Source organism: Diabrotica undecimpunctata, chromosome 1 (genome assembly GCF_040954645.1).
Source record: "Diabrotica undecimpunctata isolate CICGRU chromosome 1, icDiaUnde3, whole genome shotgun sequence".
Taxonomy (NCBI): Eukaryota; Metazoa; Arthropoda; class Insecta; order Coleoptera; family Chrysomelidae; genus Diabrotica; species Diabrotica undecimpunctata.
Genome location: NC_092803.1, coordinates 176,671,045 through 176,695,665, shown reverse-complemented (window position 1 = coordinate 176,695,665; position 24,621 = coordinate 176,671,045). Strand labels below are relative to the sequence as shown.

Genomic DNA, 24,621 nt, shown 5'->3' with positions numbered 1-24,621 from the left:
GTTATAATCTCGTACCCTTTTAATACGTTTCTTGTTATATTTCTTAAACTTATTCAAAGTATTATTCTCTCCAGTTTACGTTATGTCTTTGTACTTTAAATTTTCCGTTTTTTAAACATATTTGAAATGCATAATATTTATTGCCAAAACTCAAAATCGAAATTTAATGTCATACATTTTGAAGATTAGGCTCTAACAATAAAAATTCAACGAAAGTGGTGATAAGTTTTATTGATCTTATGACAATTGTTAAAAATGGCTAAAATCGCGCAACGTGTATTTATTTAAAAACCTTTATAAAAACCGACTTCATTTGCTGCAAAATACAAAAATTGCGAAAGCTGCACTCAATTTTATTTAAAATTGATTTCGCACGCGTAATACATTCAAAATAACCGGTTGCTTTAATGGTTGTTTCTGAGAAAACGGTTCATTCTACACAAAAAATTCTAATAAACATTTTTGTTCAAAATTACCTCAGCTACATTTTTTATTTGAAACATTTTTTTCTACGTCTTACAGATTTTTGATAAATCGATTTTTTCTCTTTTCCCCCTTTACGAGGGGGCGTTTTAGGGAAAAGTCGTGGGTAAAAGTGGTAAACTTTTTTGCTGCTTTTTTGGTGTCCGAAAATTGACATTTTCAGCAACATTCAGCTTGTTCTTATGATTTTTAGAGGTCAAAACTCTGACGATTGCACTCATTATTATTGATCCATCTGAAATCTGTTTTGTCTACTTTTTTAGTATACTTTCCACGATATTCTATAATCTGCCCACAGTTTAAACGTGGTTTAAACAAAGAATATGATAGAGACGCATGCGTCTATATTCTTTGATTAACAAGTTAAAAGTAAACAAGTAAACATAACCTAATATTATTGAAGCTAGTATTTTTATATTTTTTTACCATAAAATTAATTTTGATCTGAATTATTATAACAAAATGGACCCAAAAGTAAAGAAAAAACAAAATAAAACTGATGTAATAGAAAATTTAGAAGATTATTCCAAAGAGGTAAAATAGTTTAAAGTTTCCAATCCTGTGATTTTAATTATAATTTTAAACATTCTTTTTGTAGGAACTAATTCAAAAAATAAAAACATTGTCAGCTCATAATGTCCAATTAAAAAACTTGCTTTCAAAAGGTACAGCATCAGAGGAGAAGCCTGTAAAATCGTCCAAGTCATTTGATTTTTCCAGGTGATCTAATATAAATTTTCCAAATTATCCAATTTACGTTTAAACTACTCAAAGTAAAAAGTATGGTTATGAATAGCCCTACAGAAAAATCTGTAAGCTATATATCGAGAATTTAACCATTTTTGTACAAAAATAATATTTTTGCTTATTTCTTCTAGTGAAAAATCATACTTCGTAATTTAGTAGCTATGTAATTAGTTAATAGTTATGATGAACAATTGAAACTAGTAGCAACAATTAAACTACAGTTGAATTGATTTAAACATTAAATCTACCAAGCATGTCAGTAGATTTTAAGAGTTTTGGTCTAAGTATGTACCTACTGCTTCAGAAGTGATTCTGATGTACACTTAATTTTCATTATTTTGGCAGAAAGATATGATGAGAGTAAGCTTTGTGATGATGATTATGATGAAACAGATGATGTATATCTAACTTTAAAAAAATGACAAGTGTGCAGTGAATTCAGATGAGACAAAGAAATTTAGTACCATTGTGTAATGTGTTCAAATTGACCTCATTCAGAATACAGTGGTTAGGATTCAGTAGTTAATTATATGTGCAATATGTATGCCAAGGTCGAACAGAAGAGAGTCAGAAAATAAAATGATCTCTTCAGTGTGTTTTTTTAATTTTGTCTTTATAAGAAATTTGTTTTTTTTTACAATATTTGCTTTATTACAATTTTTTTTTTCAAATGCAACTTTATTTAATTACCCCGTTTTTGGAGAATGCCAAGCAATAACAGTTTTTTAAAATAATTTTTTTTCTTCAAAATACCTAAAACTTTAAACCTTTTTTTATGGGAATAACATTCCCAATATATACAGATTTCAGTACTTAAATTATGGGAGTTTGTGTGCACATAGGAAACTTTTTGTAAGTATTTTCACTTAGGTGCATAGAATTCCTTGGTCTCACCTAGACTACCGAAATAAAAGTTCAAATTAAAAAAAGAATGTGCCAACTTTATAAAAATAAAAAAAGTTTAGTGTAGCAGACATATGACATTACCACTAAAAATAGTATTAAATGTTACATATCCTTGCCATTTGATACGGAATGGGGGGAAACTCTGAATTGAATAGGAGGCTCTGTATCCTGTATTACTTCACACTGAACAGGTTGGGTGGGGAAATTCTCATACTTGACATGCCATGTTCCAGTGGCTAATAAGGAAAGTCTTATGTATAAATATAACAATAGGATATACTACAGTGTTTTATGTTTAATACATAGATGTTTCATGTTATAGTATTAAATTATAATGAATTATATTGTACAAATGTTACAATTTTATAATACTCATAAACTAAAGTTTTCAGGTATCAATTTCAACACATAGCCTTACACTTTTTATATTTGGGCTGGGATTACAAAGGTTTTGTTGTGCAAGAAGATACTACAAATACAGTGGAATATCATCTATTCCAGGCTCTACAAAAAACAAAACTTATTCCAGATAGGGCATCTTCCAATTACCACAGATGTGGTAGGACAGATAAAGGGGTTAGTTCATTCGGACAAGTTATTTCTTTAGATGTAAGAACCAATGTGTTGAAAGCTAATCCATCTAAGCCAAGTGTTCCATTAAACTATTGTAAAATATTAAACAGAGAATTGCCGAATGATATACAATGTGTTGGTTGGAGTGCTGTAGATGAGAGTTTTAGTGCAAGATTTGATTGTAAGTCCAGGACCTATAGGTATTATTTTCCCAGAGGACAATTAAATTTAGAGGTAATCCATATATAATAGGTTTTAAATTGTATTTATTTATTTATAACAGGTAATCCCAATTACAATAAAGAATAATAAGATTATAGAGCTACATTATAGAGCCAAGTCAAAGCTAAAATCTAAAAAATATTTAAACACAAACACATTTATGAGTTGTATAGTAGAAAACATCAATCTGACCAAATTGGCACATGTAAGAATGTGGCCTCTTTTGACCATTAACATTCAATTAATCACAGATAAAATTATCTCATACGATCCTGGGTATGCAAGCCGATAAAATAGTACCCAACAAGACATGTTATTGGCCAATCTACAATAATAGTAGAATTATTCTTCAGGGTCAACAAATTGACCAGATTTCTGATATTGGAATACAGATAATAACTGTCTTCCATAATATGTAATTTAAAGCAGCATATTTCGTACAACCTCTATCTGCTTTAAAGCAGTGACCCAAGATAATCGAGACCTACTCTACCACTGACCTCACCAGTGAACATTATAGCATCTTAACAGTGTCCACATGAAAATGCTTAGATGATCGATTAATGAAACTCATTTTGAATGCTTTAGATATAATAGCTTTGATATTTGTTTTGAAATTAAGTTCACTATAAAATATAATGCCTAAATCTTTTATTTCTGATACTCTAATAATAGCAGTGTTATTGACTTTGTATTAACTAAAGACTGGTGAATGTATACTAAGAAAGGATATGCGATGGCATTTAGAAGTACTTAGTTCAATACAATTTAAAACTATCCAATGGTAGAGCTTGGAGAGATCCTCCTAGAACAGTAGTATCCAAGAGTAGAACAGTATAATAATTCTTGAGATCATATCATCTGCAAAGATAGAACAGTCCATCAAGGAGTCTATCTTGAAAGCCTATCAAGGAAGTAGGAAGAAGATGATTAAGTATAAAGATCTTGGTAGATAGATTCTTACACAATCTATAATGTACAGATTTGATATTTTATAGGGGTCATTCTGTATCATAGACACTTCCACACTGCGATCAAAGATCTTTTATGCACTCATATTATTCACCTGTGTTTTAGTACAAAAGATCTAAACTTCATCTACAACATATAGACCTAGTATCAACTCAAATTATTAATCTCAGAGGTGACAATTTTATTCACTTTCTGTATCCCTCGATCAAAATCAACTTAGGTTTATTTTTTGGCACTACAATTACTTTTGTAATTCATGTTTAGATCCTCCTTTATATTGTGTGATGTTTGTTTTTAGAAAATGAGACTAGCAACAGAAAAATTAATTGGGGCACACGATTTCAGAAATTTCTGTAAAATGGATGTAGGTAATGGTGTCATAGAGTTTATTAGAAAAATTGATGAAATTAATATTGAATCAATTAGTCAAAATGAGGGAGGTAAGTAAAATACAGTATTAGATAAAAACCATAGGCGTACTTTGAAAAGCCAATAACACAAAGTATATAATGTATATGCATATATTTTCATATTCATTTTTATTACCTACATCTTGTGAATGTCTTTTATCAAAATGGATACAAACATGTTCAATGTGAAATGTATTTTCTATAATTTTAGATTACGATATGTATGTAATTATTATAAAAGGAAAAGCATTTCTGTGGCATCAGATTCGATGTATCATGGGCGTATTGTTTTTAATTGGACAAGAAAATGAAGTACCTGAGGTCATTGATGAATTGCTGAATGTTACAAAAAATCCCAGGTATGATATGGTTATTTACACTATAGTAAAATTCCACTATTTGGAAGAGTGATTTCATCGTTTAAACGCCGAATGTCCTTAAATTTAAATGTACTCAGCGGCCCCCGAAAACTACCCGTTTAATTTGCGTTTTGTCATCAGAAATCATAGAATGTATAATTAGTACATTTATTTGTGCTTCTCTATAGCAGACGTAACCACAAGATGCCGTACAGTGTAGCTGATTCTTGTTCACAAGTAGCAGTTATGGTCATAAAAACCTGAATTCTTCGACGCAGCTATTATTACCGACATAAAAATTCCAAAAAATGAGTTTTTTTCAATAGTAAAAATTGAGCACAAAATTGTATTGAAATACATTTTATTTACATGTTCAGTTTTGTTACATATTTAAGTTTATAAAATAAAAATTGATATGTTACATTTCAGTCCCATTCCGTTTCAAAAACTTGGCAACTTGGGAATTTGTAAAGCATCGTAGCGGTAATACCACCGCACCTGCCGAAGCAAGAAACGTTCATTTACATAGACGGTGCTGGCGGGAGTGCTTCTGTTGCCTTTTAAAAACAGAAAAAATGTGTTATTAGAAAAAAAAAAAGAAATTATTGTGCGGAGAAGAACATATTTTAAAGAAATACGCACACTTCGCAGCATTGAATGGAAATCATATTATTTTGATGAAACCTGGAGTAACGAAGGACATACAGTTGGAAAAGATTGGCAAGATTTAAATGTCAAAGGTAAACGCGAAGCATTTATAGAAGGCTGCTTTACAGGATTAAAAGCTCCATCAGGAAAGGGACGACGTTTAATTATTATCCATATAGGAAGTTATACAGGGTTCCTTGATGATGGTTTGCTTCAATATGAGTCAAGAAAAACAGGAGATTATCATGAAGAAATGACTTCCGAAGTATTTGAGCGCTGGTTTAAGAGAATCTTAACAAAATTAGAACCTGGTCAGGTCACGTTAATAGACGTTTTAGCAACTTCCGCGACAGCCGGGTAGCATCAATAAGCTTTCTGCAAATTTATTTGTTTTTTTATAGCTTTTTGTAACAATAAAACACTGAAAACTTTGTTTTCGAAACTTCCACAAAATTTATTATAAAATCTTATCACTACAGCTGTTTCGGCAGAGTACCTTTCTCAAGTGATCTATTTTTGGTATGCATTTACACAGTATAGTCTTTAACCAAATAGGTTGAGGAGGGGAGAACTGTTTGTCTCAAGTTGGTTAAAGACTATAAAGTGGTTTCGTTAAAGACTATAAAGTGTAAATGCATACCAAAAATAGATCACTTGAGAAAGGCACTCTGCCGAAACAGCTGTAGTGATAAGATTTTATAATAAATTTTGTGAAAGTTTCGAAAACAAAGTTTTCAGTGTTTTATTGTTACATAAAATGAATTTCCATCAAGTAACGGTCGAATCCATCAATTATAGCTTTTTGCTTATGGCATTCTGTATTTTTACGGGAATGTAGGGAATAAGCCACAAAATATATTCAAATGTTTAATTTACTGACGTTTCGATGTCTATAAAGAGACCTTTTTGAAATATATAAATGATAGATGTATTTATTTTTATAGCTTTTTGCTTGTGGAATTCTGTATTTTTAGGGAGAATTGTGAAAATAAGCCACAATATATCTATTTTTATGGTAAACTTACTGACGTTTCGATCTCTATTCCAGAGACCGTTTTTAAACTTAGAAAAAAAAAAGAAAATAAATAATATAAGATTATATAAATAATATTTAAATATATAATAATAAACAAATAAAATAAATGTAAATATCGTGTATATCTTTGAAAACGGTCTTTGGATATAGAGATCGAAACGTAAGTAAAAACCTGTAAATAAATTTTTATTGTGGCCTATTTCGAACAAATAATATTTAAAAAATATAATATAATTAACGTTGAAATAAAAGTGAGTGTACGCCACTGGATTTTCATACGTCTTTCTCCACTTCTCTGCCTTCAAACGATAAAATCACTCTTCCAAATAGTGGAATTATAGTATAGCCTGTGTGAAAGTATTTTAACTACTAATGAATGTGTCGATACATTTTTGTTGTTTTATAACCAGCATTTAAGTTTTTATGGCATATCTGTCGCTGATAGAGAAATTTAATACATAATGGAGTATGACAACGGCGCACCGTCAATTTTTGTGTGAAGTTTTCTCGTGAATTCAGAAACAACCTTAAAAAGTTTTTCTTAATTTAGATAATGCATAAGCCAATCTAATTTAGATAATCCATAAGTCTAAAATAATTATATTCATTCTCTCATCCATAAAAACATTTCTATTTCTGAGCCATATCCTCAAAAACTTATGGAACGGTCATTCTGATTCAAAAGATTTTTCATCGATATCTAAATCCTCCCATACATCCAATTCTGATCCCACTTGTTCCATGTATTTTTTTGGTCTCAAACAGAATCAGCAAAATCCTTCAGAAAGAATGCATTAGATTTAAATAGTGTGCATGTTAAATAATTAAATACTGATTCATTTTTGAGTCGTTTAAGTATACAATCGGACTGTGCCTTCTAAATATTTCTTTGCTCAATATTTGTTTCATATTTCCAATATGCATATCATGAATGGATCTTATTAAAAATAGCAAATAGGCCAAACAAAAAATTTAACTATGATATATTTAATATAATTTCTGTTATATATTATTCACTTTGCAGAAAACCAGCATACTCTATGGCTAGTGAAATTCCCTTAAATTTATATTACTGCCAATATGATGATTTAAACTGGAATTACGATCAAGAAGCGCTGACTCAAGTGATAGAAAAATTAAACAAACAGTGGTCCTTTCAGGCTGTAAAGTAAGATAAATGCAAAATATTGTTACAGATTTAAATCTATTTAAAGCTGATTAAAAAACACGTTTAATTAAGTAGGATGAATTTGATATATAGAATTTTTCATATAAAAATGATTGCACGTCATTCAAGATTTACGACGTCAGAACCCCACAGCGTTGCCAAAACATCAGAATAGTTAGTAAGTGAGGAATTTTTAAAATGTGAAATATTTGTCAAACTGTTATATTAACAGTAAATACACTTAGTTTTAAGAATACTGCAACACACTAAAATACATAAGAACACATTTTAATACAACATTATATATTCTAAATTTTAAACTTACCTCTTTTAGAGCATTAATAGTAAAAACGTCCTGCCTTTATTTCTTGTTCAAAATAATCTATCTTATATGAAAGTTTATCAGCTTTCTACAGACTATTTAGTTGTTTTGGCATAGCACAATCACAATACACAACAATAATTAGTTTTTAAAGGTATTAATCTAAATTTAATATGTATTTATAAATACAATTTATTTATATATAATATATTATGATCAAATTGTGTAAGAAATCAAAACATAAACAAAATTCTTACTCTAAAAAAGCGACAACACTTTAAACAATTTTGCCACACGTTGAACTGTCATTATTATTAGAAGTATCCCCGTATCAGTTGCGTACAATTGTCCAATCTATTTAATTAAAATTAATATTTTGTGGAATATTAGACTTAAAGAGTTATTTCATAAAATTTATATTATTAATAATAACAAATGTTTTTGGGTATTTAATCAATATAATTCTAAAATTCCCAATATAATGATGATTACATTTTTCTGATTATTATACCATGTTGACGCTTATGAAAGATCGAACAGTTTCGTATGGCTGCCGTATTATTAGCTGTGTTAGGAAAATTTGAACGTTGACGTTCTGGAAATTTTAAATATAAGTGACGTCATTTTATATAAATTGTGACGTGCAACGTTTTTACTTTGAAAAATGTTATATCTAATGTTTTATGTCGTTTATACTGATTCTCATATGACTGTTGAATTCTGAGCACGAATCACACCAGTCTTTAGAATTTGAATGTACCAAAGTAATTTACCATTGATGGATGTTTTCTATTTACACCTACAATAGCAACACATCTTTCCGTATTTAATTACAACTTTTTACCTTTTTTGATATGTTTCCCACTCGATATATAGTGTCTAGCGAGACATGTTGACTTTCTTATCGGTTAAGTCCAGTTGCTTCTGCACTTTGTTTTATTTTTGATTCGGGTCATAGAATTTTCTAAGTTTTATATTTAGTGCTTTTTTATGATACTGTAAGGAAGGTATTATGGTTAGGAATATCTTCATTCAGCATGTCGCAAATGATTAAGATCCTCTCATAGATATTTATATATAATATGTATGTATGTTTGTATGGAATATCATACTTTGTAGACACGTCAGAACGTCAGTCTTTGTAGACACAAGCCTGTTATCGCGATTTCAATGTTATTTCCTATCATCAGACATATACGGTTATATAAAAACTCAAATGCAAAAATGTGCTATTTACTCTGACCAAAATCATTTAGTAATAATTGTTTTTTTGTTATTTATTTATATAGTGTCCTCCGGGTTCCGTCGGTTTCTCCGGTTTGTATTTTGGTACGATCTTTCAATGTTCATGAATAGTAATGTTTTATTAAGGACCTGTGTTTCTTCGAATAAAGCTTGGCGATTGTCTCATGTGATGCTGTGTTCTGAAACAGTTGATTTTTTGCAATGATCAAGGCGACAGTTGCCGTTTTGTTCGGTAAAACGAGTATTCTCTTAACGTATATAAACGTTTTGAAGTTCCCTGTACATTCAACCGCAACTATGTAATGCCTACAGTGGATAACTGTTGAACCTTTCGCCGATCTAACACTTTCTTATATCGTCTTCGCTTGGTTGTAACAAAATTTACAGTAAGAAAGCTTTACTTTTTGTGCACATTCTTGGTCTATATTACATTTATTTTTGAATGTTTACATAGTTTGAAATATCTTGGAGCGTATCCGTTTTGTGGCTTCAGCTCCAGCTTAATTAATTTTACTTCAAAAATATGCATAGATCATGCTCATTACCACTCTTTATACAGTTTATCCTTCTTTTTGTTTTTTTCCGCAGAATACAAGTTTTCTCATCTTTTAATTCTCACCAGTATTTGATCTTTCGTGGTCCTCTCAAATATTCAGTTCCTAATCTTTGTATAGAATATATTTTTTAAAAATTTCAAACATAGTTAAAAATTCTTATATTATTCTTAGGTAGTTGTATGTAGGTAAATATTATGAAGACAACTCGGAAATAAACATAAATTTATTAAATAAAATACATTTTAGGAGTGAACTCATAAAAGGAATGGTGACTTCATTGGTTAGTCTAAAAAGAAAGAACGAGGAAGGAGATTCAACGTACAAATGTCTCAGCGAAAATTTGATCCAGGGTATACGTTGTAAAAAGTATCAACCTTTACTAGAACGACAATCATGTCATAGTTTAGAACATAAAATTGAACATTTTACAAAAAGGCGAAAATTGAAAGTAGAAAATAAGGAATAAAGCATTTATTATTACGACTTTCCTGTTTATTCTCGATTATCCATATCCTGCTTCTCTTCAAAAAACTAAAAAGAAAAAAACATAAAATTAGCAAAACAAAATATAAACTTTCAACACATTCTTTATTGCGATAACATAGATTTCTTCCAAAAATACAAATGGTCTGATAAAAAATTATCCGACCTTCGTTCATAACTTTGTGGTAAAACGTTCCTCTGCGGAGTACGAGCGTAATCAGTAACTTTTCACGAACTTGCCATAAAGCACAATTACCAACAGGCACTGTATAGTTCTAATATATTATTTTTTTTCCTTGTTGTCAACAAGTTTAAACCTAATATGACTTCTGGATTCAAGCAAATCGTCCACAGAAGCAATGCGAAAACTTCAGCCATTGTTACCTGCCTGGCCTAAGTATTTTAAATCGCTAAATAAACCGTGGGTTTATTTAGGTTTTTTAATAAAAAATATAACAATAGCTATATATTTATATACACTGCTGAATAAGTTGATCGATGTCTTCTTGTGGCACTTCGTTCCAAGCAACTTAAACTTAATGGATTAACTGTGCTAGAGTCTGTGGAGTACGGTGCAAAAGGACAGTCTCCTTCCCATCGTATCCCACGTAAAAACTGAATGTTATTATTATCACTTCCTCACATTCACTTTTTATCACATCCTTTGTTTACACCATTAATGCATTTATAACAGCTCTTTCTATTTACTGCAAACTACAACCGTTCCCAATTAGACCCTATCACTTCCACACATCCCGCATTTGTTTACACCATTCAAGATAACCATCTGCAACCCGTATCATTTCTACTCTTAATTAAAGCTTATCTTATCACTTCCGCTTTTAATTGGCTGCCGGTAATTAGATCTTATCTTTTCACTTCCGTTCCAACACGAGCAGCACTCAGCGTTTGATCTTGATCACTTCCGTCCCAGAATCGGCATTACTTATCTACTCGTGTTGTCTTTCTGAGAAAGAACGTGTCGACGGCCGTCTAGATAAGGCAGTAAAGTGGTAACTGTCATTAACATAATGCGCAGCTGTCATACTGCCTCGATTAAACACGGCTACCATAGGCATTAGCCCCCCCCCCAAACCAACTGTCATGTGTACATGCCTCTCAACAGTAAAACCTATATCTCGTTGCTCCGACCATCTTACATTCCTAAACAAAATCGCGATTTATCGCTTAATGCTATATTATGTCATTCTGCCACCCAATGCTGCCGTTCTCCGCAGCAATTCAAAAGTTGATGACAGTGATCCACAGTCAGTCAGTCAGGAAAGGAAGTACTAGTCGTGGGTGGAATGAAACCAGTCCAAAGGCTCAAATGCGATGGTATAGTGTACGCATTTTAACAGGTCTAATTGCTACTCCAAACCATTGGTCAGCGATTTTACGCATAGTAGCAAAACGATCTGGCACAGCCAGAAGTTTAAAGCGCCTATTTTAACGCTCTGTGGTTGACCATTTGGTCTTCTTTGTGTTCCTCTACCTTCGTTTTTCCATACAGGCATAACCGTCATTGCCGTACAATTAACACGACGGCCAATGTCGCGATACGACAAATCTATATCTCTGAAAGCAACAATTCTACCTTGTCAATGTCGCTAACATGGTGGTAATTTTGGTGTCTTCGAACTCGAGACATTTTCTTACATTGAAAACAATTTAACTGAGGAATAATAAATAAAAATTTATGTACCAGACGGTCTTCATAAATCGGCCGTTTTAAAAAAAAATTAAAGAACTTTATCAGAAAGACGGTATTAGATTTAATTTCAATGCAGGGCATCCGCTTATACGTTTTTCAACCTCATTAGGTATCATCAAAGCGTCATAATTATGCAGTGGCTCTGAATCGAAATTAAATATCTTCCGTCATAGTACAATAATTATAAAAATAATTATTTACAACGCCATCTAATAACAACATTAGAAATCCTAAGATTTCCTACTCCTAATCCTAAGATATGTTAAAAAAGATTTTGTAATGCAGTGAAAAGATCCGATTTTTGAGCAAGTGGTGCTGGTTTCTGTCATGATATGATATTTTTAGACAAGCCGGACTACTAACGTGAGCATTGTTGGTTGCCTAAGGTGTAGAGATGATCATTATTATGCCATGGTATTATTAACACATATGTGTATGATGAATCGTAAAATAAAAAGCCTGTAGTAGAGTATAATAATATTCGAAATATTAAGAAACTAACAGTTTCTTCGGAACAATAACGCAACAGTACATTCATTAAATGATGTGCAACAGATTTTGGCAAGTCTTCGCACAATACCGACGTAGTAAAGTAACCTGCGATTTTTTCCTGTTTCTAAAACTGACATGAAGACGATTCAAACGAATGCAACGATGGCACTGAAGACCAAAAACTTAACTTCACAATAATTACTTCAGCGATTTAAAACACCAAAGGGAGAATGTTGGAAAGAGGATTACAGAAATATGCCCCAACTTGGATGATGAAGAATAAAGCATTTCGCAATAATTATGAATGAAGATCGGACAATTTAAGGACAGACCTCTTATATCTATAACAATAATACGTACCTTCTTAATCGACGTGAACGTTTCGTCATAATTACAGACTTTTAATGACCTTTTTATCCAGTTAGGTAGTGCATTTTTCACAGATACTCTGCTGTACCTTTCGTCAAGAAGGAGAACAGTAGCATAGTCGTTTCGGTGTCGAACAGCCCTACCAATGCACTGGTTGACTGCTTTCATACATTGGTTCTCGTAGAATTTTTGGCCAGAACCTTGACCCTGAAATGGTATTATTCATTGATACATATTAAATTTAAACAAAGCCCTGAAACTCATATAAAAAATATAAAGATTGTAGAAAGATAAATGTTTATTAAACATCGTAGTTCGTTTGAGGAAATAGATTTTTTCAAAATTAACATTTGTACGATGTTTACTGCAATTATAATCTGGTCATGGATGATGATAAACAATTTTAATTTACCCCAGTCGTATTGACCGATTTAATAACGAAAACCACTTAAGTAAGATCAAACTGTTCTGAAGCTATTTTCTTGTGGCCTTTCAATTAATTTACTATTTTTATTGGAAATGAATCACAATTTTACTTTAAAATATTAGATTCCTACTTTGGGAATGACTTTTTCGATTTTAGAAGTGTTATCCGTGTATTTGAAGAAACTTCGTTTGGAGTTTTTCTGATCAGTGGCGCACCGAGGGGGGGTTTTGGGGGTTAAACCCCCCCCCCCCGGACCCTATTCCGTCACTGTTACTTACACATTTTAAGGACTTAAAATGGAGGTAACACCATAAAAAAAAATTTTGGTGACCAATCAAACCCCCCCCCCCATTCTAGGTGCGCTACTGTTTCTGATTTAGTATATATAATAACTAATAAAGTTAAATAGGAGCCGTAGCGTTAATTCTTACGGCAATGCAAACAATCTGAAATTTGTTTTTTTTTACCTCTGTTTTGTCCAGATAGTTCATTTTTTCTTTTAAATCGGCTGCTGTTATGTTCGCGTAAGGTAAGCCGACAACAATTACACATCTTCCTAAATCGTCACTAAAGTTTAAACCTTCACTTAGCTTGCCACCTGAAAATAATATAAATATAACTAAATAATACAAAAGCTCTTCATATTTTAGTCAATCTCAGCCATTTTTTTTTGGCAGATAGTATCACGGCTGTGATGTTATGATTAGAGAGTTAGATTAGAGATAGTATAAATGCTGTGATGTTAAGATTTATTCAAAATAATTTTGAACTAAATAATAAGAATCAAAGCGTCATACCTCGATGTTATATAATCGTAAACAGACCAGCAATATAGGTAGTCGGTCATTCATTTATTACTCGTATTTCAGTTCAGTCGTGGTTTGTAATGTGAGACGTAAATATTCATGATTAATATATTAAGTAACGTCATATATAAGTTATAATTGTGTATATAAGTATCCAATAAATACATCTCATCTTAATATAATCGATTTAGACATTGGTGATACAATGAGATGCAGGACATTCGTTTACCAAGGTATCCGGTTATCCAGATGTGTATCAAGATATATCTATCAATTCTTTAACCAAATATATCGATCAATAAGATGATCCAAATATATTTTCCATATCTTTTTATATTATACTGTGATATTCATGTAACTATTGCTAATACTACTCCAAAAACAATTTAAGACTTGCAATGTAACATAACTAAACTTACCAACAACGCTAAACAACAATGCCCCTTTACTACCAGGATTCTTAATAGTTTCTGCATATTTTTCTAATACAGAATCCACCTGCCCTGAAGTTTGTGGCTCTCTGAATACTTTTCTACCAAAATCAAGTTTTTCTACCTGCTGCCATAACCAATTTTCGTAATTATACGAAGGAAAAAATACCACTATACCTCCTTTTACTAATTTACAAGCTTGCAGTAATATATTCTTCACACTGTTGTTCTAAAAACCAACACCTTAATTATTTAGTATACTTATTCAAAAAATAAGTTTTGGATTGTAATTTTTCATCTAAAGTGTGTTTGATATTGCAACTGACAGCACTGACAAGAGCTTAAGATAAGATCTTAAATAGGTTATAAATTATTACCGTAATAAAAGGAAAAAGACAGTTAAGATTTGATTTCACGTATAGTGCGTCTGTATATCCGCTTATACGTATTTCACCCTAATAGGGATCATCAGAGACGACTATTCACAGACGCTCTGAACGTAAAAATAAATCTTTCCTGTCTTGGGAAGCAACTCTAACATGGCTTCGTATGGACGCAAATAGCGGCATCTGATAATAAATCCGTAAACTAATTTTTCGAAACCAAATTCAGATTTATGCTTTAATTTGTGCCTTCTAAGAATTGCAAGAGAAAACAGACGTTGATAAATATGTTATTAGAGACATGGGGAATCTAAAATTGCATTCCACAACATATCTCCTCAACTAAGCAAAAATCTTTAGCGAATTCGTTTCTAGTACTCATAAAGAGTATACCGGAATAAAAGAAAAAAGACAGTTAAGATTTGATTTCACGTATAGTGCGTCTGTATATCCGCTTATACGTATTTCACCCTAATAGGGATCATCAGAGACGGATATTCACAGACGCTCTGAACGTGAAAATAAATCTTTCCTGTCTTGGGGAGCAACTCTAACATCTCTGATGTTAGATCCCTGACGTCTCTGATGATCCCTATTAGGGTGAAATACGTATAAGCGGATATACAGACGCACTATACGTGAAATCAAATCTTAACTGTCTTTTTTCTTTTATTCCGGTATACTCTTTCTGAGTACTAGAAACCAATTCGCTAAAGATTTTTGCTTAGTTAAGGAGTTATGTTGTGGAATGCAATTTTAGATTCCCCATGTCTCTAATAACATCTTTATCAACGTCTGTTTTACCTTGCAATTCTTAGAAGGCACAGATTAAAGCATAAATCTAAATTTGGTTTCGAAAAATTAGTTTACGGATTTATTACCGCAATGTTTTAGTTTGACTGTATTTATTTAAATTGAGAATTTATAAATTGATTTATGTATGTAAGAAATACTAATGATAAACACCTTGTAACAAATAATTCTAGAAATACAGTTCAAATAAACAATATTATTTAAATGTTATTAATTTTTTGAATATACATATTTAATATTTTTAAATATATATGAAAAGATTTCTCCCCTTAACCCCAAGCTTTTTTACTGAGACATAAAATAATATTCAAAACAGACATTGTTGAATGTACAAACTGATAAGAACTTACCATTAGCATCCTATTTTCGAAATTAAACAATAAATTTTCATTTTTCTGCCCTTTTGTAACAATAATTGGTAAAATATTTTCTGGTGGAATAATGTGATCACACGAAAATTCGAATATCCTATCCGCATTTGCACCAGCATTGATGAATAATCTATCACGAAACTCAGAGATGGGTTTCATGGTACCACCAGCGACCACAACCTAAAAAACGTAATTTTAAATTTAAGATTATTTTTAAAGTAAACGTTTGGACTGGAATTGTCAATGGGGCAATAATACTTCCACAATTTAAATGAAATTATTATTATAAAATAGAAAATTATTATTTTCTATTTTATACACAACAAGAAATAGAAACAAAGATAGGGAAATGAAAAAGGCCATAAAAGCAACCAAACATAAGAAAGCACCGGGACCTGGAGGCATCTCACCTGAGCTTATAAAGTACGGCTCAAAAAAAATTACACCGGATGATAAAATGGATATTTCAGAAAGCCATAAATGAAGAACAGCTCCCAAAGAAATGGACAGAGACATATATGACATCTATATTTAATAAAGGAGATAGAAAACGATGCGAAAACTACAGATTAATAAGCGTAATATCATCAATAGGAAGATTATATGGGAAGATACTGCGAGAAAAGATAGAGCAAGCGATAAAAGGCAAAATCGGGGAGGATCCGGCAGGAAGATCATTCATAGACCACATATACACACTGGAACAACTGTTGGAAAAGAAAAAAGCAAAAAATGGAGATATTCTCTATTTTTATCAGGTCCACTTGAGATTTGTGGACCTGAGAAAGGCGTATAACTCTGTCCCAAGGTCACAACTATGGGAGCCAATGTACAAATTAGAAATATAGACGTAACTCATAGAAGCTACAAAAGCTCTGGATAAAGAAAATTAAGTGTCCATTAAAATGGGAAGAAAAATCATAGGAGACTTCACCACAACAAAAGGGCTCTTGCATTGTTGTTCCACATCTCCAACCCTATTCAAAATATACTTAGAGAAAGCTTTGACTACATGGAAAAGAAAATGCGAAGGCATGGGAGTACCGGTACCAAACGAATACCTATATACGTTAAGCTTTGCAGACGATCAAGTAGTGATTGCACAAGACCAAGAAGACCTCAGTTACATGATAAAGAAACTACAAGAAGAATATACTAAGGCTGGTCTATATATTAACCTCGGGAAAACAGAGTACCTATCTACAAGTGAAGAAGACATAGAAGATCTACAGATTGACGACAACGTAAGAATCAAAAGAAAGGATAAATTCAAATACTTGCGGTTTATAATCACGAAAAAGGCAACAACAGAGGAAGAAAGTAAGCAAAGATTAGGACAAACAATAACAGCAATCCGACAACTTAACTCGGTATGGTGGGATAGACACCTAAATATGAAGACAAAAACACAGATTTATAAAACATTAGTGCGAAGTATTATGACATATGGGGCTGAAAATTGGATTATAAACAAGAAAAACGCAGTAAGATAGTAGCAACAGAGATGGAATGCCTACGAAGATGCTGCAGAGTAACAAGAATGGATAGGAGAAGTAATGACGAAATAAATCAAAGAACATTAATATTTAGAAACAGACATACTAACTGTATAGAACAAAAAAGACTAAAGTGGTATGAACATGTAAGAAGAACTAGCAACAGCAGATGGATAAAGAGAATAAACGAATGAAGCCTCATAGAAAGGAGGAAAAGAGGACGACCCCGAAGATTATGGAGAAACGAAGTAGACGACGCCGTGAGTAAGAGAGGCCTAAACGATGGAAAATGGGACAACAAAAAGATGGAAACGGTGGAGCCAGGGAAGATAGCGAATACTGTAGAATGTATATATATATATATATATATATATATATATATATATATATATATATATATATATATATATATATATAATATATATATATAAATAGAAAATTATTATTTTTGCACAATTATATGCCTAAATATTTGGAAGATAGGAGGGGAACCAGACCGGAAACGTCATAACGAAAGACTTAAGATTTCGTACGCGCATAAAAGAAAAAAAATCTTCGAGCATAGTAATAAAAATTAATACTTACTGATCGGGCTTCTTTTACAATGTCACTAAAGTGTGACGATGAATTCAATAACAAAAATTGAAATTTACATTCAAGTTTATCTTTACTCTTCTTTTGTAAAATTCTTCCATCTTCATATGAGTAAGTAAGACATTCTAGAAATGACACGACAGCTAACAGTGGATTACTAACTGGAGGAATTATCACTTGTGGCTTTTGAGGAACTTCTGGTTTTTTAGTTTTATCAGGACCCTTTTTCGTATTTGTTTTTGATTTAATGGAAGCTAAAAAGTCTCGGACACCATCAACCCCTGATTTTTCTTTTACATGTTCTTGTACAGGATATTTCAATGCGTAACTTCTTATCTACAATTAAACATATTGCTAGATATAACAGTTAATCGTATGCAATCAGATAACTTACTTTTTGAGCCAAACGACACTCCTTACAGAACTTGGTTAATTTGAACATGTTGTAGTTGTCAATATTTGCATTTAGAACAAAATTTTCTATTGTTGAAATGCTGGTTCCGTTTTCTGTGCTACATTTCTCTAACAAAAAAACTTAAAAATTAGTTTAAACTTTAAAATTTTTTTTTTAGAATATAATAATTAAATTAACTGATATTTTCTTATTAACTATATTACTGGATAAATTGAGGAAAAAATTACTTGAAATGGTTTATTTTGTAATTTCGTGAAAAAAGTCTGAAACTGTGAGTATGAGCTCTTCAGTTCTTTACGCAGGTCAGACGGGAAATTATCCAAACACAAAATTTACATACACATATGTACATTTTAACTCCGCCTGCAGTTTTGTTGAGTGGATCGAGTAGCTCGACAGAACTGTTGCCGGTCCCAAGCCCGGTTAAAGAAGGAGGGGGTCTACAGCCAGGTTAGCACCCTACTGATAGACTTTAAAACCATACAGCTCATAGAAACAGGATTATGACTCGGAACAGGAATGATTTCATTACGACGACTAACGCGAGAAAGAGGACAACGAATTTATGGAAAACGAGAAATATACTTCGCATCGGTACTTGGAACGTAAAGTCTCTAAACACAAGAGAGCAGGAAATTACAAAAGAGCTTGTAAAAAAATATAGACATATATGCACTACAAGAGACGAAGAAAAAAGGAAAGGGTCAAATTATGCTACAATCCATCTAATTTACAAACCGTTGCACGTCATCGGCGTCATAGTCAGTGACGTCACATGATACCAACACGAAATATTTAGGCGGTAGGTGTGTTCTTCTTTAGAATCACTTTGCCGAGTACACTGGCATTACAGCCACTAGACATATTTTATTATATACGCGTAGAAATAATATTCAAAGATAGAGATTTAGAGATAAAGATTTCTATTAATGTTAACGTAAAAAAATACACAATAATATGTTTCATTTAATTTGTATAAATGCATTATAAAGTGTTTTTATGAAGAACATTTGTTCGGAACACACTGTAACTATAATCGAACGAAGGTGATATTTTGGCATAAATTGGTAACACTTATTTGACAGTTGCGGTGTTGACACTTTAGTTTTGCTTTTATTTACTATTAATTAAACTATGTTGTTTTTTAAACAAGCGGCTCAAATTGTTTTTAACAAGATTTTTTTAAGTGTTGTTTTGTTTCTATTTATTTACATTAAATATTAATTTATTTTGTTGTATAATCCACTTTTTCAATAATTATGTGACCTATTTGATTTAAAATGGATTCAGGAATTTTTTATACTTTGGCAACTATGTCAACTTCGATCTCTGTCAACGATGATGACGTGCAACGGTTTGTAAATTAGATGGACTATAGATGACTATCTTATGATTTACAGTGGTGTTGCGAAAGAAACCAGAGCCAAAGAAGGAGTCGCCCTGTTAGTACACACAGAAAATTTTTACTCCAAGTACAAGAATGTAAATATACCTCTGAAAGAATAGTAAGTTAAACTGGATTTCAAACCTCTGAATGTAATAGCAATCTATGACTTCAGACTGTAATAAACGAGACCCCAAACGATGAACATTCAATCATTATGGGCGATTTTAACGCCCGTGTTGGCAATGATATTGTTCCAGGAATAAAACATCACCATCATCATCACGTAGCGCTACAACCCTGGGTGGGTCTTGGCTGACTGTACAACTTTTTCCAATTTGTTCGGTCTTCCATCAACCTAGGGTCAAAAGGAATGTTCATTTTCCGGAGATCTGCTTGGATGTTATCTCTCCATCGCATTCTGGGACGTCCGTGTGGTCTTTTGCCTGTGGGAATCTCCTCCCGTACCAGTTTTACAAGTCTCTCGTTATGCAGTCTGTGGACATGGCCTGTCCATCTTAGTCACTGTGATTTAATTTCTTGGACAATATCGGCTTCATTGTAGAGTGCTTTTAATTCGATATTGGTTCTGATCTTATACTGGTTTGTGGTGATGTCATGGTGAGGTCCGAATAAAATAAGGAATGAGGAATAAAACAGCGATATAATAATGAAAGTATCAGAAATGAAAACGGATACCTTCTGACGGACCTCTGCAGCAGAAACGAAATATGTATTAATAATATATTTTTCCCTCACAAAGAACAATACAAATACACTTTTGAAAACAGTAGAGGACAAAGATCTGTGATAGACTATATTCTGTCGAATACAGAGTTACAACCCTCTCAAATCTTAGATGTTAGAGCACTAACATCAGCAGAAATAGGAAGCGATCATAAATTGGTATTGTGCAAAATCCGAATGAAAACACATAATTTTCACATATAGTATATGTGATAACAAAACACCAGAATACACCACAAAGATAAAAGTCGAAAGCTTACAGGATGACTCCACAAGATACCTATTTCAAAAAGAATAACCAAAAAAAGCAGAAACACATATATCACAGAAAGTAATGGAGTCGAAGAAAGCTGGGCAAAAATTAAGCCTAATATCTTAGCCTCGGCCAAGAAAGTTCTTGGTGAAAGAAACATAAATAAAAATAAATCGTTCCCAAGGCGAAGAACTCCATGGTTTTGTAGAGAAATGAAGGAACGATGAAAAGAAAAGAAAAAAGCTTATCTGAAATACATGTCAACCAAAACACAAGAGGCATACCATAATTACAAGACAATTAGAAACGAACCACATGCACTTGTAAGAAAAATAAAAAATGATCACTGGGAACGCTTTTCGAAAGAAATGGAACATGATTTTTACGGTCTGCAAAAGGAAATACGGCGCTTCATAAGAGGTCAAAGAACGGAGGTAAAGGAAATAATAGAACCAAAACACATACAAAAAGGATACGTGGATTGACTACCTAAAAAAGCACTATGCAAAGAAAGAACAAATGAGGCTAGAACCGGAAACACCTGAAATTATCACAAATGAAGAACTTAATATAAATGTACAGGAAGTTCGGAAAATACTTGGAAACCTGAAGAACAGAAAAGCAGTAGGTACAAAGGGGATACCAAACGAATTACTGAAATATTGTGGAGCAGCAATGACGGAACAATTAACAACATTAATTAATAAAATTATAAAACACAATAAAATACCGGAATAATGGAGAACGAGCGAACTAATTCTACTATTCAAAAAAAGGAGATAAAAAACAGCCAGAAAACAGTTTTTATTATTCGTTCAATGTCCATGCTAAGAAGAGGCAGGTCAACTTCCATTTCTAATATTCAGATACTTCCAACTTATAATGATCCTCTACCCATAGATTATTTGAAATATAAAGATATTCTCAACCTACTACCCTTTATAGATCCAATCTATCATGGACGTCACCATTCGCTTAAACACACTCAAACCAGTACCACACAATATACAAGCGACAGTGATGAAAATTTCGACGCGTGAGTTTTAATTTGGTACAAGTAAAGCCACATATTTCCACAGCACTGTTTTCCAATACAAAGAAATTGACCAATAATGGTTTACGTTCTCTCCTCTTTGATCGTTATTTCCATTAAAATACTTTTTAAATCTCTATATTTTTGATACCAATATGATATGTGCTATTATATCAAAAACAGAAATGTTAAAACATATTTCGTTTGTTACATCTGTTATAGCACTTAATAAAGTATTTAATGAAATATATTTGGTTTTTTATTTTGTTGCGTTCGATTTAAGAAACCTTCTCGAATGTTAAAATTGCCCTACTGAAAAACATGCATTTTGGAGTTAACACATGTCTCTAAAACACCACAGAATTGGTCGCGTTGCGTCACGACGTTAAAGGATGCCCTGCGCCGAGGCTTAAAAGAGGACTTAACCGATACACTCGATATGCTTACTGTACGCTGCCTCGTGATGAAGTGGAAGTGTCGTCTTGAGATCATCAGAAACTACCCTCTGGCCGCGCTTCGAGGTGGTCGGTAGCAAGAGGGTATACCAATAAATCACTCTATTGTATTGCAATTTTGCATTATTTGTTATTCATCAACTAGCAAGGATTGTCAACTTTGAAACATTAAAAATGACATATTTTTCTTTATTCCACTCTCACCTAAACTATGGTGTAATCATATGGGGCAATTCAACAAACGCACTTCAAAGTTTTAGAATGTAAAAAAAAGCTATCCGGATTTTAGCAGGGGTTAGTTATCTAGAACACTGCCGATCTTTCGTTATCAAATTCAAAATTATGCTGCTACCTATTCTGTTGATATTTCAAGTTCTAACTGAAATTCACAGAAAACGTGCCCATTTCATAAAGCAATCTGATGTCCACGTTTTAAATATGCGAAACTGTCACTACCTACGAACAAATCGCTGTAGATTACGTCTTTCAGATAAAAATTGCCTTAATTATAACTAGTACAATATTTTACCAAAAAGTATTAAACAGCTAAGCTGTAATAATTTCGATGTTATAAAAAAAATATCTTCTGAAACATTGTTTTTACTGCTCAGAATTATAACTCATTGCAGAATAGCCACTGAACTGCTTACCGTAACTTTGCCATAAATCTTTTCTGTTTAATATGTTCTTGTTTGTATATATTTAAGTTACGTTTTATATCCCTTTTTTATATGATATGTATTTTTTTTAACTTGGTACAATCAATATCTGTATTTGTCATGTAGTTAAATAAATAACTAACTCTTTTCTTTATTATTTTTACAATCTTTCACTTTATAGGCCTAAATAGTTTTTATAATATTTAAATACACATGATTCTATTTTTTCCTTACGGATTAAAATTCAACACATAAAAATGATGAAACTTTACAGTTTGCAGATGATCAGGTGGTGATCTCAAATGACAAAGATGACATGGAATACATGCTTAGAAAACTAATTGAAGAATACCAGAAATGGGGATTAAATATCAATTTAGAAAAGACAAAATACCTCTCAATTGGAGCTGAAGCAGAACAACTCGATATCGATGACAATCAAAAAATAAATCCATGCAACGAATATAAATACCTGGGCGTCATCTTCGACCGTAGTGGAAAAGACGAACGAGAAATAGAACATCGAATTGTACAAGCACGAAGAGCTATAGCATGTTTGAACGGAATTCTATGGAGTAAAGAAATATCAAAGAAAAGAAAATGGAACATCTATGAGACAATGGTTAAAACTAGCCTACTTTATGGAGCTGAGACATGCAGAATAACCGAAAAATATAAGAAAAAGGTCGAAGCCACGGAAATGGATGCCATCAGAAGATCGATGAGAATATCAAGAGCCGACAGAATACGGAATGAAGTGATAAAATAACAAATGGGTATAGAGAGCACTATAGTTGAGGATATTGAGAGAAAACAGCTCATATGGTATGGGCATGTGAGCCGAATGGGGGACGAAAGATTGCCTAAAAAAACGATGATGTGGCAACCCCCAGAGAAGAGGAAACGAGGAAGACCACCACAGAGCTGGAACCTGGGAGTTAGGAAAGCGATTAGCGCTCGAAATCTGGACGAAAACCTAACTTAAGACAGAATACAGTGGCGTTTGGGAGTCGGACAACGTCGTAAGACGTTATAAAAAACCGAATATATATATATATATATATATATATATATATATATATATATATATATATATATATATATATATATATATATATTACTACATAAAAATAAATTCAAAAAATATATTACCTAATGTCTGCAATAACTGACTAATAACAAATATAAGCTGATTGATCGTCAGGAGATTTTTGGCTGAAAACCTTGTACTAAATTTATTTTTGTAAGCTTTCATGTGATTGAGTGCGTGGTAAACTTGTGCGTAGTTCAAATCAGCATTATGCATTTGTGCCAGAGCTTCCAGAAGATTATGAGCCTCATCAACAATAACTAAAACAATGATAAAAATGATATTAGAATGTATGATACAAAAATAATTCTATTTAATCCGAGAACACATAGAAATGAAGTATTTACCTATATTATTTTTCAATTTAATTCCATTAGCTTCTCTAGTTGCTTTATGCAAGAGCGTGTTATACGGAATCAAAATAACCTCAGCATCTTCGGCTGCTTTCCTAGAAGCATAATAAGGACAAGCATTGAATTCTTTACCAGCGTTTACTAAATCTTCAACATCTTGAATTTCTGATAGAGCATAGTTACTCAATTCTTCTACAGCCGTCTG

At 32.2% G+C, this 24,621-nt stretch overlaps 2 protein-coding genes across 3 annotated transcripts in view; one reads left to right on the top strand and one right to left on the bottom strand.

Moving 5' to 3' along the window:
- Nucleotides 1–833: 833 nt before the first annotated feature.
- LOC140432603 (tRNA pseudouridine(38/39) synthase) lies at nt 834–10,131 on the top strand. Of its 2 annotated transcripts, none has more exons than XM_072520620.1 (7): nt 834–1,017; nt 1,082–1,203; nt 2,529–2,712; nt 4,202–4,343; nt 4,525–4,672; nt 7,381–7,524; nt 9,895–10,131. In XM_072520620.1, the coding sequence occupies exons 1-7, from the start codon at nt 946–948 to the stop codon at nt 10,112–10,114; spliced, it is 1,032 nt and encodes a 343-aa protein (XP_072376721.1). In that variant the 5' UTR covers nt 834–945; the 3' UTR covers nt 10,115–10,131. The 2 variants fall into 2 exon arrangements, with proteins under 2 accessions (XP_072376721.1, XP_072376720.1); XM_072520619.1 differs by having other exon boundaries at nt 835–1,017; nt 2,529–2,943.
- The window catches only part of LOC140432602 (ATP-dependent DNA helicase DDX11), a 21,218-nt gene continuing 6,635 nt past the window's right edge, over nt 10,039–24,621 (bottom strand). The window contains exons 5-13 of the mRNA XM_072520618.1: nt 24,411–24,621; nt 24,126–24,323; nt 18,422–18,549; nt 18,019–18,363; nt 15,917–16,117; nt 14,359–14,599; nt 13,601–13,731; nt 12,698–12,913; nt 10,039–10,179 (exon numbers count right to left, since the gene is read on the bottom strand). Of these exons, the coding sequence (XP_072376719.1) occupies nt 10,141–10,179; nt 12,698–12,913; nt 13,601–13,731; nt 14,359–14,599; nt 15,917–16,117; nt 18,019–18,363; nt 18,422–18,549; nt 24,126–24,323; nt 24,411–24,621 (1,710 nt within the window). The 3' untranslated portion in view covers nt 10,039–10,140. The remainder of the gene's footprint in view (nt 10,180–12,697; nt 12,914–13,600; nt 13,732–14,358; nt 14,600–15,916; nt 16,118–18,018; nt 18,364–18,421; nt 18,550–24,125; nt 24,324–24,410) is intronic.